The 18737-nt window shown below is 49.2% G+C and overlaps 5 protein-coding genes across 5 annotated transcripts; 2 read left to right on the forward strand and 3 right to left on the reverse strand.

Annotated features, from left to right (window-relative positions):
- Positions 1 to 218: 218 nt before the first annotated feature.
- On the reverse strand, positions 219 to 1389 carry PEX2_054260 (DUF2841 domain-containing protein; the record flags this gene model as incomplete). The annotated part of the gene is made up of 3 exons (XM_016742700.1): positions 219 to 739; positions 795 to 980; positions 1035 to 1389. The coding sequence occupies 3 exons, from the start codon at positions 1387 to 1389 to the stop codon at positions 219 to 221; spliced, it is 1062 nt and encodes a 353-aa protein (XP_016600951.1).
- Positions 1390 to 5914: 4525 nt separating this feature from the next.
- On the forward strand, positions 5915 to 7172 carry PEX2_054270 (uncharacterized protein; the record flags this gene model as incomplete). The annotated part of the gene is made up of 2 exons (XM_016742701.1): positions 5915 to 6113; positions 6451 to 7172. 2 exons carry the CDS (start codon positions 5915 to 5917, stop codon positions 7170 to 7172), a joined length of 921 nt encoding a protein of 306 aa, XP_016600952.1.
- Positions 7173 to 8318: 1146 nt separating this feature from the next.
- Positions 8319 to 11598, forward strand: PEX2_054280 (putative nuclear serine protease HtrA2/Nma111; the record flags this gene model as incomplete). Its single annotated transcript, XM_016742702.1, has 4 exons — positions 8319 to 8732; positions 8803 to 11106; positions 11163 to 11360; positions 11431 to 11598. 4 exons carry the CDS (start codon positions 8319 to 8321, stop codon positions 11596 to 11598), a joined length of 3084 nt encoding a protein of 1027 aa, XP_016600953.1.
- Positions 11599 to 12874: 1276 nt separating this feature from the next.
- PEX2_054290 (uncharacterized protein) lies at positions 12875 to 16910 on the reverse strand (the record flags this gene model as incomplete). Its single annotated transcript, XM_016742703.1, has 5 exons — positions 12875 to 13438; positions 13503 to 13817; positions 13869 to 16526; positions 16584 to 16674; positions 16735 to 16910. The coding sequence occupies 5 exons, from the start codon at positions 16908 to 16910 to the stop codon at positions 12875 to 12877; spliced, it is 3804 nt and encodes a 1267-aa protein (XP_016600954.1).
- Positions 16911 to 17210: 300 nt separating this feature from the next.
- PEX2_054300 (uncharacterized protein) lies at positions 17211 to 18338 on the reverse strand (the record flags this gene model as incomplete). Its single annotated transcript, XM_016742704.1, has 1 exon — positions 17211 to 18338. One exon carries the CDS (start codon positions 18336 to 18338, stop codon positions 17211 to 17213), a length of 1128 nt encoding a protein of 375 aa, XP_016600955.1.
- Between the last annotated feature and the right edge of the window lie 399 nt (positions 18339 to 18737).

The raw sequence follows: 18737 nt of genomic DNA on the forward strand, positions 1-18737 counted from the left end.
CCACCTTTGTATCTGTCTCCAGATTTTTCGCGAACTAGGGATTATTGTTGATTACAAGACTAGTGATTTACTTTCGAAGATTCATCGCCTCGGGTTTACTTTCTAAAGAATTATTCGGGTAGAGTTGCCTTGTTCCAATGTGACCGGAAATAAGACAACCCGAACGAAATTCATTATCGTAAACAGACATTATATTGCTCATGTCCATGCTAAGGCGCTCAATAGTTGAAATAGTAGGGGTGGCCATATGGCATCATTGTCTCCGTTGACAAGCCTTCTCTCGAGGTCTGGGTAATTGGAACACCTGCATCTTGGGACAAATTAGGGGCACCATAGAACTGCATCGGGGCTGGTGGAATGCCAGATACGCCAGGGTATGGATAATGCGTCATGCTAACGGGACGTGTCTGATCAATCAAATGCGACCCAGCAGATAGTGATTCGTGTTTTGGCCTCAATTCCAATGGCGACGTTGGCATGTTTGTAGACGGGCCGACAGACTGGTATTGGGTGTTTGGTCCCAGATTCATTGCTGGGCTATAAGGATTGGAATGATTATAAGGTGACGCGCTCGGCAGATCTCCGGGGTGGGTTATATCAATGCTAGAGATTCCGTCGCTGCGCTCAGATTCGACGATATTCTGAGAAGAGATTGTTTCGGCTGGCGAGCTCTGTCCGCTCGATGTGTCCTCTACCATTTGAGGAAGATTGGTGCGAGATATAAAGACGGATTTTCCATCTAGATAACAATGTGAGCATGGGGAGTGTAAAAGATAATGCGAGCAAGTATGTACCTGAAATCCCATCGAGAAATTTTTCCTCCTCCTCGCGAACTCGATATGCCTCGTCCAGGATTTGTAAACGCTCGACCGGGAGGATTTGGCGACGAATGGGCTGATCACATTGCTTTAATCTAGCGGTTGTGATTCCGTGGGTTTCGCGCATCTCGCAGAGCATATACACCAAAAGTCGAATGCGTTCTGGGTATTGTTAGCTTAGGAGAATATTCAAAAGGATGGTTAGTTCTATCTTACCAACTTTTGGAAGATGATCCGGCTCCCTATGGCTCACTCCATGCGGCCACCACGGTGGCTTGGTTGTCTCCGGATCCAACTGTTGGGTTCTCCCTTCAACTATCTTCCGCCCATTGTATGGGTAGTTGACTTGCTTGCGCGGCTCAACTAATTTGATGTAGGCTTTGGCGATAATTCGGCAGTTTGTTTGTTGCAGGTTTTGAAAGATTTTCTCATAGTAGAGACGCAAGAGACCTCTCTCTTTCACAGAAATTGAGGCTCTTTGTTGTGTAGTCAGGTTGAGGTTCCGACCTCCAAAATTCTTCTTGGATTGTGAACTGGGTTGTAGAGGCCAAGACTCGCTTGACGGCCACATTGTCGACTGAAATGGGGACTCTGGTTGAGCTAGAGCTTGCATCCCGTGTCGGCCACCCAGGCCCATTTCACTATAGGCTACCCCCTGTGACGGGGCAGAGCTGTGATCTCTAAATTGGGGCCCACTAGACGGCGCTGAAACATTGAGAGAAACTGTTCTAAATCAATAAAACACTTCCTGTGGAGTAAGTAGAAACCTTACCTTGACATTGTGTTGCGTGGGCTTCTCTCGACATTGCCACTGCTCTGAGGAATTCCCCCGTGACCCTAGGGGAGAGAATGGTCTGGCGGCTCTCTGAGATGGAATCGGAGGCCCTTTGACAAAGATTCCCATCATTATCTATATAAATCATAGCAAAATGAGCATATTCAGGTTCCTCTGGTGAACGCCTGGACATCTTTCCCGGGAGCCTGGCTAGGGTCAGTTCTGTCAAAATCATTGGTCACATAAAAAGGATGTAATTACCCTATAATATGGACCCAATGACTGGCCCCAGGTTTTGTATGGCAAACTCGACAAGTTTAGCCTCGGGGCCACAGGGGGAAGCAGAAGAAGTGGGGGTTTTTCTACAGGAAGTTTCTGATGGGAAGAAGCGGACCAAGTAAAGACCATGCGATAGTCACACAGTAGCAATGCCTCTCGCCAGCTTCCGACTGCCGATCAGTTAGTGCCGAACCAAAATGTGCTTTGACATGAAGATTTATAAACAACTGGGTCATTTCAGGTGCACTAACTACTGCGTACCATGTATGTAGCTAACTATAGCGCTCCAAGAGTGGAGGCCCAACTTCAAAGTGCTTGTGGAGACTCGAAAAGTACTGATCTGCAATGCGTCAAAAAAAAAAAGCAGATACAGTATCGAAACAGAGTATTTCAGGGCCTGGACTCGGATTTCTTTTCCTGGTTGCTAATAGGCAGGCAAATTCCCCGGATAACACGATCTACAACTATTTTGAACTTGACATTGCAATGCTCAGCTATGTATGCAATGTATCAACGGCATGCCATACGCCATGGGGTGTAGTGGCTAGATTCTTTTCCATGCCAAAAGTCCTACGATTTAGTGCGCTAAAATTATGCCCCTTGGAACCTGCCGCTAGAAATCTTGCTGCAATCTCGATCATACCATAGTACCAAAGCAGCGCAAGAAGGGGCCTATGGCAAGTTGCTGCAGGAGAAGAACTATCAAGCCCGATTTGCCTCGTGGGACTTAATTATGACGATCAATTATTTTATGGACAAATAACAGGGGGAAATAAATCCGTGCATGACAAAAAAAAAAGACCGTCATATCATCGACTAACATCTCCTTTTCAACAGGAAACACCATCAAACCCCGGAAATAATAGTCCGCAGACGTCTGTGGCGGACTCGTACCCACCGGTTGCCTTCTTCCAGCCAGTATTTCCCGACGTATATATGTATTTCTTTTCCCATCTCCTTGCTTATCCTCATGGACTAATGGACAGCATCAAACACCGATTAAGAAGTACGTACTTTAAGTCCTGACAAGGGTGCTGGATCACACAGTTTACTCAAGTGTGTATGCGTGCATACTCCGTATGTTGTTGATGTCACCATGTCACTGTGTCACTATTATGCTCTACCTATCATGCGCTAGTCAGTTAGCTTGACAATATCACTTCCCTTCCCATGTCAAATACACAAGACACAAGAGGCTTTAATCTAGTTATGCACTTTGTCGTCATAAGTAGCTAGGGGGGGGGGATACGAAGTTTAACCAAATCCCGAAAACATTAGACCCGAACCAACTTACCGGCCGGCCGGTATAAACTCGGCATTACTTGAAAAGCGTCAACCCTCAGCCCTAGAGATCTACCTAGGTACCTACGTACAATACCTAGGTATAATATCGGCCGGGCTTACTTCGATCTGGAAGGCCCTTAAGTTAAGAGACTTTTAAAAGGGTATGATCGGCATGTGCTGAAAAGGGGGAGGAACCTTGGAATGCGAACCAAACAATCTGTAATAGTTCAATTTGCCACCGTGCTATTTCCCATGATACAAGCGTCAAATCGGGTACGGAGTATGTATGGATTATCCCCGTAGATGCATGGGCCTTATCTCTGTTGCATACTCCGTACCTAGGTACGGAGTATTTCGTCCTACTCCGTAGTTGTTTATAAGATAGCCCTAACAGAGGACTTGCTCGGTCAAGCCCCGACCAAGTGGAGCCACATAAATCCTATGATCGAACGCACGATAAGCTTCCCAATTCTCGGATGTTCCCTTGTGGGGAAGAGGCTGTTGCTTTTGATACAACATAGAGTCATTAGGGAACATATTATGGATATTTCTTGGTGTTGTACTCGTTGATTTCAAAAACACTTTGACATAGGGTCCATACCATACGAGTCACGGAGAACATCCACTTAAGAACTCCGTAACTCCATGCACTAAATCCGTATTCGGAACCGCACACGGGGACGGAGTAAAAGGCGTAAAGTTTATCGTCGGGAAGGAGATTGAGTTTAAAGTTTGGACTCATCCCATGGCTTTGGAACATTTGAACTCGATACATGGATATTGTATGGATATCGATCTAAAGGGCTGTCAGTTACCATTGCTCAGCCACATTTCCCATAGACCGCGCATATCCGACTTGCATTTCCTGGTAACGGGGTCCCCTAATCGAGCTTGTGGCGTCTAGATGACGCTACACCGCGGTCCACAGTTCCCCTTTTGGCGTTCCGCATGTTCACACCGCAGACTATACATACACAATTATGCACAATGCACAACTATGTGCTAGGTATGTTGTATAGTTGTCTAAATTTTCAAAGGTAGGCTCCCCGTTCATACCCAGTTTTCAACAATACTACTCCGTACTCCGTAGTATTATTCTTTATCCCCTACAGCCCCGATACCCTGCACTCACACGCATTTGTGGTGGAGATCGCCAGAGGCTCCTGCGCCGATTGAATATAAACTTTATTTATACGATCGTCTACCAACATACCCCTAATAGGGAGATTACTTGATGTGTCGCTTGGTTGGTCCTGACACATCAATTGAATGGTTAGTCAGTCCTTCCTAGAATTCATTCAACCCTCCGACCCCCTTTTCCCATGCATGTACGGAGTACTCCGTACTGTGTGACCCAATTCCCCGAACTTGATGAACGCTGTAGATACTGGTGGGCCATAAGCGCCAAGCAGTTGCTGGCAAATACTTGCATACCTAGATGTATAACAAAGTACTAACCTTGTTTAGGAACTTCTCATTCCGTTCACTTCGATATCCTTACCGGGAAACTCAAGGAGCCTTTGTCCGCGATGGAATTTTTCCCAGCACTGCCCCATAGATGTGAGCCGCTCACAGTCTAGAATGAGGTGAAATTCCAATGACAGTATGGGCCAAGGTACGTCTAAACGATATGGCGGTAAGAGGTCTGAACGCCTACGTGAGGTAATGAGAGACTGAAAGTCGCGTCGAGAAAAGTGTCATAGGGCATAAAGCAGTCTATTATCAAAGCTGGCATAGTTAAAAGCCTATAGGTCAGTTTTCACAAGTTATAACTAAACAATCATGTTATATTGTATGGCCTTTTGAACACACCATGCTTCCCTTGAGTATTCCGCTGTTTGCTTATGCTATATTTCACACGTCTGACTAGCAAGGAAGACGGCGCATGGAAAAGATAGTTATGGTCATATTATCTTATATACAATGTGTCTATTATCATCCCGAATCAATATGACAAGAATAGTTGGCCGTGTTTGCAGCCTTATGACATCTTTTTGATTAACTAGTTCTTTATTATATTTTAAGATGTCTTTTGAAATGTCTTGTTTCCCCATGATATTCTACCTGTAGCTCTATATAGACGGCAGAAGAAGGTGGAGAAAGGCTTAATTTGTGAAATGGACTTTGCTATGTATAACCAGGGGGTATTCATGGTTATTCAAGGTGACAATGATTTCCTCCTCAAATTTTAGGCATCAAGTATGGTTGCCTCAGGCATTCTATATTGAACCCCGTGACCGTCAAATGTCACTTTCAATGTGGACACCAGTTACTCTCTCTAAACATCATGTACACTCTTAGAACTCTGAATCACAAAGTCAAGTTTCAAGTCAGTTTGAGATATTGCCACTATCGTCCCAACACCATTCATTTGAGCCTGTGTCTCCACCATTCCAAAAGGGCTCCGCTGCATTAGCCCGCCCACGGCTGATCGCTGAATCTGGGCACCAAAATCTGTCTTGCTCCGAGTCTCAGTTCGTTGTGGAGGCTGTGTTCCTAATACATCCCTGCCTTTTGACTGAGCCAATCACCACTGTCTTTTTTGTTCCTAGCAGTTTCGGGTCTCGCCAAATCTCCCCCATCCCTGGATTCCCGGTCAGCAGGCGCCGTTGGGTCTTCACCGTCTCGTCCGTGCGGCCTGCGTAATCCAGCCACAGTAGCTTCCCTAAATCGAGGGGATCGCTGGAGAAAAGAAGTATTACAGGGCGAAAAGAATCCCTAGAGCCACCCTTCAACCGTGATGGTCCCTCATTACACAATGGACCCCAATACTGGTTATCCCGCAGGCTATCCCGTCCCGACTCAGAGCCCCCAAAACCAACAGATGCCTTTTTACCCTAACGCTGTTCCCCCATACCCCCAATCAAAGACACCGTCGGCTCAACATTTTGGTGCTATGCCCATGCAGCCTGGTCCTGGTGGAGCTATGATGCCTTCAGGTTTCCAACAATCTTCCGGTTCGTTGTCCCCCCTCGCCCCCCTTTTTTTGGTTGTTATCATTGGCACGGCGCACCTGTCACTCTTATCCGGCGGGGTAGAATTGTTGCTCAAATTCTTGGGGAAAGGAAGGGGTCTCAGGAGGCTCAAGATCGGATTGAATTATTTCCACTCGAGCCCCTCTCGTGCTTGTGTCACCCACCCCTAAGACCCGGCTTGAATGAAATTGGCTGTGCCGCTATCACTCTTGGCACTATCTGGCTTTGACCATTTGTCTCCTATCTACTGTTGCTTACTGTCCAGGTCGTTTTATTTTGTTGGAATACTTTGGACTAACCATTTTCTTAATTATAATAGCAGCACCTATGGATAATTTCTCAGCACCCTACACCCAGACCCCCATCCCTACCCCCATGGGCCAGTTTGTCCCCCCTCAAGGCACATCCAGCGCAAACATGCCATCTCAAGTAGCGCAAACCTTCTCTCAAAACATGGCTTCCATATCAGCGAACAACCTGCTTGGCACACAGCCCAAACCCCCTTCACAAATGAACTCGCCCCAAACTGGGGCCTCTCCTGCGGCTCCAAACCAGGCCCAGGCCCAAGCCCAAGCTCAAGCTCAGGCTCAATTTGCGGCGCGTGAGAAGGCCCGCGTCACGGCCCTCCTCGACATCAACTCAGCCTTGTTGCAAGAGGTGGTGAACCTTCAAGCAGCTGGCAAGGCTGGCCCCGCCTCCAACCCAGATACAAATTCACCGGCGTCAGAGCAACCGGATGCATCCAAAGCCAACCAGAAGCCGAGCCCCGAATACATTGAGTGCATGCGACGCCTACAAGCCAACCTAGCCTACCTCGCGACTATCGCCGATCGAGCGAAGAAAACGGGTGGTGTCGTACCCCAAACACCAGCGATCATGACACCGCCTCCCAATCTTCCCGCTGTGAATGAGCTATATGCCAGACTCAATGAGCTCTTCTCGCGGTCTGCAAAGGCCTCTACTCCCCAAAGACCGAGCCCTCCGTCCATGCAAGGAAATGGTGGACCTAGCCCTGGTGCTATGACCGAGTCGATTATCTGAGGCCACTAATGGGGAAACATGCCGTCATCTACGTGGGAAGGCATGCTACAGATTATATCGAGCTCCTGACTTATCCATCACCCCAAATCATACGACCGTGGTTCGGACCACCAATTCAAGCTTTGTGGGAGGTGCCGACCCGTCCCCTTCAACACTATGCATAACGGCAAAAGCATGGACCTTCCACCATGCGCACCATATCTGCCAGCTGAAAAACTGAATGTATGACCAGTTGAGAAATTTGAAGCAGCAATGATCTCTGTGATATCTAACTGGGAAATACTCTAGAGTCCCCGAGTCCCCCGCTTTGAAAGAATGGGAGCATTTGGCGAAAAAATAATCCCATGTTTGAGTAAATCAGGCTATAAAGCAACCTCCAGATCTTTACATTAGTTGAATGTAACGTAACATCTTATGCATCCTATCTATATGTAAATCAGGCAAAAAGGTATTCTCATCTTCACCGTTGGGCGCGCGAGGCGTGGGATCATATCGTACAACTACACCGCCTGTGCTCTCCGCCTTCTTGGAGCCTGATATCCAACCTCCTGTTTATCAAGGCGAAGCGTCTTCCAGTTCCAGATACGAGAATTGACGTACTCCAATACTCCAATGTTGAGCCTGGTATGACTCCAACCCTTCAGAATATATGGAAAGGTAATAATAACCATGTATAGGTCTTTGGTAAATGGCGACCTAGCTTTCTGCTGGCAATAATCCTGAGATGTAAAAGTAAAGCCCTCAGCCAATCATATGGCGCTACTGCTTCTCCGCCTTTGGGACCTTGTTGGAGGGCACGTTTTGCCTTGATGTCAAGGCGCGTACACATTTTCCCCAATTGTCTGGTGGATGTATTGTTCTTTGTTGGCTATATGCAGAAGGAGCTTGCGAATTGCCGCCATCTTTCCTTTGTCATCTTATCAAGCTTCCAAACAAACCTCCAATCCTTTGAGGTCTCTAGCCGCTGATCGGTCATCTGCGTCACATTCCTTAACTCCGCATCGTCCGCATCTTCACGTGTTTCAATCGTCTTATATCCCATTCTCTGCTGCCCCGTTAGCCTCAAGAGGCTCCCGGACGATCTCGTCTCTTGCCAACCACCTAAAACCCCGTCTATACCACCCCCACTCCTCCAATTTCCTCACTATGGATGGCAAGGGCGACATGGGTGCAAAGCGAAAGCGCAGCACGGCGGCCGACACCTCCGATCATCCCAACAAGCAACTCAGACCTGAGCCCGCAATCTTGACTCCCTCCGATGCGACACCTGCCAACGGAACCGTCTATGAGGTCGAGGAGGATGTAGATGAAGCTCCTTCGCCAGTCGCCATCCCCGCTACAACAGACTCGCCTGAATGGCAAGCTACCATTGAGAGGGTTGTGAAATGCGCTGTCTCTATTCACTTCTGTCAGACCTGTTCCTTCGATACGGAGCTTTCCATGTCCAGTCAAGCAACTGGTTTCGTGGTAGATGCAGAGCGCGGCTACATATTGACCAATCGCCACGTTGTCGGTGCTGGTCCTTTCTGGGGATACTGTATATTTGACAACCACGAGGAAGTAAGTCGATCCTGCGTCATGGTTCGGTCAAAGCGCTTGCCAAGTTACTAACAAGATTGTCAAATCACAGTGTGATGTCCAGCCTGTATACCGGGACCCCGTTCATGATTTCGGTATTCTAAAGTTCGACCCGTCGAAGATTCGATATATGGATGTCACCGAGCTTAAGCTCCAGCCAGATGGAGCGCGAGTTGGCACAGAAATCCGTGTCGTGGGAAACGATGCTGGAGAAAAGCTGAGCATTCTGTCTGGTGTGATCAGTCGACTGGACCGAAATGCGCCTGAATATGGAGAGGGCTACTGTGATTTTAACACAAATTACATTCAGGCCGCAGCTGCGGCCAGCGGCGGTAGTTCAGGAAGTCCTGTGGTTAATCTTGCTGGCCATGCAGTTGCTTTGCAGGCTGGTGGTCGGGCTGACGGAGCTGCGACAGACTACTTTTTGCCGCTGGACCGCCCACTTCGGGCACTAGAGTGTATCCGCCAAGCTCAACCTGTCACTCGTGGTACAATTCAAACACAGTGGGTCTTGAGGCCTTTCGATGAGTGTCGCCGTCTTGGTCTGACCCCCGAGTGGGAGGCTGCTATACGTGCCGCAGCACCCACTGAAACAAACATGCTTGCTGCGGAGATCATCCTTCCCGAGGGACCTGCAGATTGTAAGCTGTTGGAGGGAGATGTGCTTATCAAGGTGAATGGAGAGCTCCTTACGCAGTTTGTTCGTCTCGATGATATCCTAGACTCGAGTGTCGGTGAATCTGTCAAGTTGCTGGTTCAGAGAGGCGGTCAAGACGTTGAGGTCGAGTGTCAAGTGGGAAATCTTCATGATATCACCCCCGATCGTTTCGTGACAGTTGCCGGCGCTAGTTTCCATGATTTGTCGTACCAGCAGTCACGTCTTTATGCCATTGCCACTCGCGGAGTCTATGTCTGTGAGTCGGCAGGCTCTTTCAAGCTGGAGAACACCGCGGCAGGATGGATCATTGATTCAATCGACAAGCGGCCCATCCGTAACCTCAATGAGTTCGTAGAGGTCATGAAGAGCATTCCCGATCGCACTCGCGTGGTGATCTCCTACCGCCATATTCGCGACCTCCACACAAAAGGAACTAGCATCATCTACGTTGACCGTCACTGGCATCCCAAGATGCGGTTGGCAGTCCGTAACGACGAGTCTGGTGTCTGGGATTTCTCTGATATCGCCGATCCCATTCCTGCTGAACCCCCTGTCCCAAGAGAGGCCAATTTTATCCAGTTAGACGGCATCAGTCAGCCTGCTGCTGCCGAGATTGTCCGCAGCTTCGTGCGTGTATCGTGCATCATGCCATTGAAGCTGGATGGATACCCGCAAGCAAAGAAGACTGGATTTGGACTGGTCATCGATGCTGAGAAGGGTCTAGTGGTAGTATCACGAGCCATTGTCCCCTACGACCTTTGCGACATCAATATCACTGTGGCCGACTCAATCATTGTCAGTGCTAAGGTTGTCTTCCTACACCCACTCCAGAACTACAGCATCATCCAATACGACCCCAGCCTCGTTAAGGCCCCGGTCAAGAGTGCCCAGCTCAGCACCAACTATATCAAACAAGGCCAAGATACCATCTTTGTCGGCTTCAACCAAAACTACCGCATTGTCGTGGCCAAAACCACCGTCACTGATATCACAACTGTGTCAATCCCCGCCAACGCAGCTGCCCCTCGTTACCGTGCAATCAACCTAGACGCTGTCACCGTGGACACTGGGCTCAGTGCACAATGTTCAAACGGTGTGCTCGTCGGCGAAGATGGTGTGGTGCAGGCCTTATGGTTGAACTACCTCGGCGAGCGCTCTGCAAGCTCTCACAAGGATGTCGAATATCACCTCGGTCTTGCCACTCCATACCTGCTTCCCGTCACTTCCAAGATCCAGCAAGGTGAAGTCCCAACGCTACGAATCCTGAACATGGAAAGCTACGTTGTTCAGATGAGCCAAGCTCGCATCATGGGCGTCTCGCAGGAGTGGATTAACAAGGTCACCGATGCTAACCCATCGCGCCACCAGCTGTTCATGGTGCGCAAGGTTGACAGCCCTCCGGCAGGCGTCATCCCCGACCCCAGCACCAGCTTCCAAGAAGCCGACATCATCCTCACGTTGGATGACCAGATCATCACCCGCGTTTCAGAGCTAGATGTCATGTACGAAAAGGAAACCCTGGATGCGTTGGTCATTCGAAATGGCGAGGAAGTGCGCATCCGCGTTCCCACGGTGCCAACTCGGGATATTGAGACAGACCGTGCCCTTGCCTTCTGCGGTGCTGTTCTGCAGAAGCCCCACCATGCTGTTCGCCAGCAGATCTCCAAGGTTCACAGCGAAATCTACGTGAGCGCGAGAGTGAGTTTCGATACCTCAGTCACATCCATTGAATTGTCACTAACACCATTCCTCAGAGCCGTGGTTCCCCCGCTTACCACTACGGTCTTGCACCCACTAACTTCCTCACTGCTGTCAACAGCGTCTCGACTCCAGACCTGGACAGCTTTATCCGGGAGGTCCGCAAAATTCCCGATAACGAGTACTTCCGTATTCGTGCTGTGACCTTCGACAACGTCCCCTGGGTTGTTACCATGAAGAAGAATGATCATTACGTGAGTCCTTCGCCCTGCACTTGCGCACCAAAATGAAATAAAAATTGAACGGCGTTCTAACGTTCAACAGTTCCCCATGTCCGAATATGTCAAGGATCCCACCACCGAATCGGGCTGGCGTACCATCTCCTACGAGACTCAAATTGGCGTGGCACCCGACGCTGTCAATCTCAACCCGGATGCCATGGATGAGGCTGCTGAGGGAGGAGCCAGTGACATCGAGCCGGATATGCAGTAAGTGCTGGCTCAATGTCGATATGTACTGCATGGAGGCTGGAGAATCTTGTATCATATTTTTCTCGGCGCTGCCAGGGGGGTTGGTTCGGACTAAGGTTTTCATTTTGCCTGTGTTTTTCATTTTCATCTCATGGTGTATGTTCGGCAAGTGGGCGGCCAAGTATATGGCCAAGTATAAAAAATCATAAACAATACAATACACATGTGCCACATATTTGTTGGCTTCCTTTTAAGTTGAAGTAGGGCTGTGAAGGACTAACTAGGTCGGGTATGTATAGACTATGCTATCAAATGACCATGCGCTGCTACGATTCTTGGTGTCTGGGGCTCGGTTTCCTACTATACATGTGATCATTGATAGCCCTAATCAGTCTCACTTACAGGCCCCGATTCTGCTTTAGGCCCGATCAACCCAATTATAAGACCTGTTTCTTTCGAAAGTGGGGGATTCCGGTGCATGTCCAGGTCTTCGTGATAGACGTCCAACTAAGCCCCTAGCTGTACGTCAACAACTATGTCAAATACCCACTTTTGGGGACTCTGTGAGTAACAAAACACCATCTACTCGTCTCTTCTTTGGTTTTTGCTTTTCTACTGTCGTAGATATCTGTTGAACACCAGATTGGCAAGTGCATGGTACACTCTATATATATATACATGTATTTTATCATGATGGTACGACAAAAACCTAAAAAAAAAAAACCAAATAAAAACAATTGTTGTCAAAGTAAAATAAAATATATAAAGAAGTCAAAAAAAGCAGGTTTTAAATGGTTTAGAATGGATAGATCAAGATCGACAAGAGGCAAAAATATCACCAAAAAAAGAAGTGCATCATCCGTGAATCGAACACGGGCCTCGTCGATGGCAACGACGAATTCTACCACTAGACCAATGATGCTAGTTGATGTAAGCAGCGATCATGTTATGCTACATAAGGCTAAAACACATCCCCCCGGCCGTAATTCTTGACCTTGAAACTATCCATGTGAACTCCACCATAATGCTTAATGCCAGTATGCGAATATCCAAGGCCAAAATAACAATTCATTAATCCCATGCACCGGAGGATGCAGCTATGCAGACGTTGTCTAAGACCATAAACAGAAGTGACCACAAGAGTAATACAAGATAACGCCATTAGGTAGATGATACACCCGTAACACCGACATTACCATGTCCACCAAATCCATACACGAAAAAGAAGGCCGCCGCTGTTCAAAGTACAGACCAATTTATAATCCAAGAAAGAAAAATCCACACAGTCATGCTGACCACTAGCTGTTGAAGCTCCAACCGCCATTGAGCCGCAACCGCTGTCGTTCAGCAACATCCTTCCGAATCTCCTCTTGAGTAAGTCCATCGGGTCCAGACCAGTTCGCACTGCTCGTGCGGTCACGGTATTTCTTGACTTTCTTATCCGCCTTGAAGGTGTCTTCGAGAGAGAATGGTGCAATTGGTCCGAAGATCGAGTCAACTTCCATACCATCCTGCTGCCGGAGAAGACCCTCCAGTTCCTTCGCCTGTGCCCACTTGGGAACAGGGAACATCTCGGAGTCGGAATCGTCATCATCTTCACTATCAGTGTTGATCTCCGGAAGGTGGATATTTTCACCACTGGGGTACTTGGGGGATGGCTTGGCTGGTGGGCGCTGGGCAGAGTTGGGTGCAGCCTTGTGCGTGCTTGGTGGAGGAGGTGCATGGTTTGGCTCGGCAAACGGTATCTTGCCGTTCGTATACGTGACTATCGGGTGAGCGGGTCGCTGGGGTTGGGCATTTCTGTAACTAGAAGAGGCCGACTGGGGTGCCATGGAAGACTGTCCGCGGCCAAGGGTAGAAGGCTGCATAGATTCCCAAAGTCAGTAATTTGTTCGAAAGGATATTATGAGATCTGATGTTACTAACCTTTCTGATATTCGATTGACGGATAGGTTGCGCCATTGTGCGCACAGGTGGCATAGGGTTGTGCTCATCCTCCGTCTTTCGCCGTTTAAACTCGCCAGTTGATTGCACGTTACTGGGTTTAGATGGCGCAGGTCGGTGGTTGGCTTCATCGTTGGCCCTCTTCGGCGGTTTGGCAGGGTTAGGCGCGGGAGGGTTGATGCTGCGGCCACCGAATGGCTGAATTGAGCTACCTAAGCGAGAAGCAGGACGAGAAGCACCCAAATCGCTTCGCTGAGAAGACTGAGAATATGACTGCTCGTGCTGTGGAATTGGGCCCTGGAGACTGTTAGCGGTGTTAAAAACTCCCGATTGACACAGCCCACTTACCTCACTGACTATCTGCTGGCTGCCTTGCCTTCCATGCTTGCGAGCATTCTCTGCTTGTCGCTTCTTGATTGCCTCCATACGGGCGGCTTTGTTTGGATCTTCCTGAGCCGATCGTTCGCGGCGCTCCCGTTCGGCCTGGCGCTCCCGTTCGGCCTGGCGCTCCCGTTCGGCCTGGCGCTCTCTTTCAGCCTGGCGCTCCCGTTCAGCTTCAGCTCGACTCCTCAGCTCCTGCCGACGGGCCTCTTCTTGTTGTTGTTGCTGCTGGGCAGCACGTTTGCGTTCTAGCTCGCGCTTTTGTTCTTCCTTCCGGCGTGCCTCGCGTTCTTGCTCCTTCTTGCGGTCGCTAGCGACCTGAGCCTTACGCTGAGCTTGGGTTTGACTGGAAACAGAGCTCTTAAAGCTGCTTGCAGAAGATGCTGTATGCAAGGATGTATTGCTACCCTTCTTTTTCAGAGTTGGCTTTGAGGCGGGGGCAGAAGATACAACCGACTCCTGAGTACCCGAAGACGATGGGACAGGGATTTGTTGACGTGACATTGTGCTGCCAACACGAATTGACATGGGCTGCGGCGTTGGACGTTTCATGGGCTCGCGAGTGGGTTTGAGAGGACGGCGGTCATTTGGCTTCGGTTGAGGGATGGCAAATCTCGAGCTAGACTCCTGACCTGATTCAGGTTCGCGCGATTGTTGGCGCTGTGACTGGGAGGCCTTGTGTACTGCGGAGCCTGCCCTTTCTTCTGGCTCAACCGAGGAATTGTCCTGAGCGACTTTGAGCTGAAGGGCTCTTTGCTTTTCCTGTTCTCGAGCTCGCTCAACACGCTCTTCTTCTTCTTGATCCTCACGCTCCTGCTCTTCCCGTTCATGCTGGCGCCGTTTCTCTTCTTTCTCGGTTGAGCTTCGTGTCCGGCGGCCTTCTGGACGCTGAGGACTGGTGATAGGAACCGGCTGGGATAGATGCTTGGCATTTTTAGTAAATGCGTCAGCATTTGGGTGAATGCGCGCCTGCTCGGGCGAGTGTTCCATCCGTGGTGTGCTGCCAGTGCTTGAGAATAAGCCTTTGGCAGATTTCATAATCGAGTGCAGTTTCAGCTTCGAAGCACTGAGGTGACCATCGAAGCGTCTTGGCGAGCCTGTTGGAGTAGTAGAAGTATCAACAGCGGTGTGAGAGAAAGAAGCGCTTTGTTGGTGACTGTGCGGTCGGGGTGAAGAGAATATCGAGGTAGATGATTTAGGACGTTCAGGCTCTGTTTGCAATGTATCTTTCCTATTGACTGCTCGCGCCTTTTCGAATTCGGCAAGCTTCTCCATGACATCTGTGGTCTTGCTCCTGGAAAGGTCAGATTTTTGGGGAGAGCTTAGAGGCTTGATCCAGTCATCGTCTACCGACATGGGCTCTGGACCTGGAGCCTCATGTGCACTTTCGTTAGAAGCTTCAGACTTTGCTTCAGCCTTGGAAGCTGCAAGGTCTGGGTAGGAAACCTGACCAGCTGGTAGCCCAGAAGCAGATGGGATTGACTTTCTGGGTCGAGATGGCTGGAGTTTGCCTAGCATGCTGATTCTATCATGCAACGACTGGGTAGAATTTTTGCTGTGCATCCTGGTAGCCTGGTCAGGATCTGCTTCTTCACCTCGTTCTTTCTCGGTGTCAATTTCCAACGACCTGGAATTGGAATTATCCTCTGTCGCAGTTTGCGGAATCCTATGGCCACCAGTCTGCCTGCCAAAGTAACTGGGACGCCCAGCAGTACTCAGTTTCGCCAGGTCAACATGGCTTGTTCTAGTCTTCAAAGGTTCCCGTGCAGGGAGGGTGGCAAAGCTCAGGCTGCTTTTCCGAGCGAATGGTCGCTCTGGAGTAGAACCGTCTGAAGGAGAGCCGATATCATCAAGATTGTCGAGAATTGTGTCGTCTTTCGTGGCATCTTCCATATGCTCGTCTTCTGGGCGAGATTCTTGCGTCTCGACAGGTGCAGCTACTGGGGATACCGGGGCTACCGGGGCCTTTTCTGGGGATGGCTCAGGGTTTGAGACAGCCAGATCACTCTCCTTCGGTTCGGGTTCCTCATTCTGGCGCTTTTTCGATATATTGACATCTAACTTCGATTTTATTTTCTTAGTCGTAGCCAACATGAGTTCGGTCTCAGAATCTTTGGGAGCTGATGCGGCCGGACGCGCTGTTCGCTCTTGGGTTGGGGTTGGGTCCTTGCTCGGCTCGACAGTCACTCCGCGGGAGCGGATCTCTTCCCGCGCAGAGTGGAAAGATTCTTCATTCGTTTGTTGGCTAGCCGAAATGTCGACCTCTTGAGTATCCAGATTCATGGGCTCGTCCTGTTCGAAAGGCTGAGTAGAAGGCTGAGTAGAAGGCTCAGTAGAAGGCTGAGTAGAAGCCTGTGATTCTTGTTGCACGTCAGGTAGTACCATCTCATCATCATCGGGCAGGCCATGATAACCCGAGTCAGTGTTGTATTTAGGGAATGAGTTCATATTTTGGGTGAGATCGGGGTATTCGGGTTGCGAAGCTTCCTCTGTCGCGATCTTGGTGCGGGGCATAGGTGATGCCGCAGCGGGAGCGGGCTTAGAAACAACACGATGAATGAATGGGCTCGGACTTGCTTGGTTCTCCAATTGTTTCTGGGCGGATGAGAATATTTCGCTCAAGGGCTGCAAGGGGCATTAGACGAGAACTGTTGAAATCAATTCGATATGGAGAATACACACCACTCGAGACTCTTCGGGAATACGCTTCCGAGCGGTTCGAGGTGTCTTGCCTCTCATCTTTCCGGGCGTCTTGAACACATCCGCGAAGTTCCTGTGTGATTGTTAGCACTGAACAGACACAGTTCATAGTGTGCGGTCGGTCGCAACTCACGCCTGGCCCTTAGAGAAGATCTCGGTCATATGTTCATTTAACCAGTCCATTTCGTGTCGGACAGGGTATTCCACTTCTTCCAATTCTTGTTCCACTAGCTCGGCCATGTTTTCCTTCTCTGCTGCAATCCATGGCGCTGAGCCGACGGGCTTCTGCGCCCTCGCGCTTGCCGCCATGATCTAGACAACGCGCCGTTGGTGAAAGTGGAGGAAATAGAACTAGGAACTAACGGCGTATGGAGAGAGTCGTAAATTGTGAATGTACAATCATGGAGATTGTGGGTTGTGGGTCGCGCTGAGTTGTCGGGGAATGGAGTTGTCGAGAATCAAAACAGACCTAATCGGGTCGATGGCAACGCGTGGGTCACGTGATCCTTTGTTTTGTTATGGTAACTTCATTTCTTCATTTCTTCATTTCCATGATTGAATTTCGATTAAAGAAAAAGATACATATTGAAAAAAAAAACATCATGCAAGTTAATATTCCTCACTCTCTTCAGAGCCCTCATCGGAATCCTCGTCGGAGTCATCGTCAGACCCAGGCCCAAACCCATACTCCCATCCATCATAGTCCGGTTCCTCATCACTAGCATAAGATTCATACCCATTAGCAACGCATTCAGCAACCACTTGCTCAGCAGGAACTGTCATGGATACCCCGGCCTCTTGCAAATACGATTCCTTGATATAGCTCAAACCCAAATCTCGAGGTAATGGGCGGCTCCAATTGACTCGGAGAGGGGGATTCAAACGCTGCTGATCACCCAAAGGCTCTTGCGAAGGCCGCCACATTACAGTCGCAAAATAATATTGGAGCTGACCAGGCGCCACTTCATCACGCACCCAGCGCCGTCCGCCAAGCATGGAACTTCCCGTCCATCTGGATACGGTGGTATCAGCCTTGGCGGCGAGCATATTGGTGCTATCGGCGCGTTGGAATCGCCATTGTTCGGCCATTTCACCCGCAATGTAGTTTACTTCGTCTTTGCGTCGCTCGATACTTTCAATGTCGATACAAAATCTGGTGACGCTAGAGGGCAGCACCAGCCATTTGCCCCAGGCCCCTTCGATGTGTAACTCCTCGTTGATTTCCCACATCCAGGTGTCGGTGTATCGGATAGTGATGGTAACAGACTTGGGATAAAAATAATGCATCGTGAATATCCTATCGAAATTCGTGGTGCTCTCGAGCTTCCATAGCTGAGGAAACACGCGAATACGGCCGCCCTGTACTTCGCCATGTCGATCATGAATCAGATCTAAGCCTTGCTGCATTTTATCGACCGTGATCATTCGCTTGGGAGTGCGGTCCCCGAAGGCCATCCAGAATGCATGCTCCGAACAGATGAGGGGCATAAACCATGCCTCCATGTAGACTTTTTTGCATGTTCGGAGCAGTTCTGTATAGGTCCGATGGTGGGTTTCATAGCCTGGTCGCGTGCAGTATCCATCTTGCTCAGGTGGTTGTGTGGTGTCTGGGGCACTTGTCAAAGCGTAGGCGAAGATCTCATAGCGAATCTCTGGAGGTAGGAGTGAGAATAGGTTGCTTTGGGTCTGCTCGTTGTACTCTGTAAAATAAGCGGGAGAAAGATTTGGCTCTGCCATTTTGAGTAAGAAATTCGTTTTTAGGTGTTGAGAATGGAAATAAAATAGGAATTCCCGTCTATAAATATGACCGAATTCGGTCCCCGATGAGGCTGATGCGATGCTGCCTACAATATTAATGGGGATCGGCTAGCTATATCATCAGAAGGAGTATGTGGGGATTTTTACCTGACGCAGAAGCCAAATAGTTTGAGGAATAAGCTTATATATCCTTGGGTACACCTGGACAGGATAAAGTATGCCCTTAGTACGAACCTATGCGGGGAAGAGGATTGTGGATTATTGACGATGATGCACATGCACATGCACATGCGTTATTTTGTTCGAATCACCCGAATTTTAAACGCTGTTATGATGAGCGATCTATAACGATGCATTTCAAGCACTGAAGATATTCAT

Source organism: Penicillium expansum (genome assembly GCF_000769745.1).
Source record: "Penicillium expansum strain MD-8 chromosome Unknown contig174, whole genome shotgun sequence".
In the NCBI taxonomy this organism is placed as follows: domain Eukaryota; kingdom Fungi; phylum Ascomycota; class Eurotiomycetes; order Eurotiales; family Aspergillaceae; genus Penicillium; species Penicillium expansum.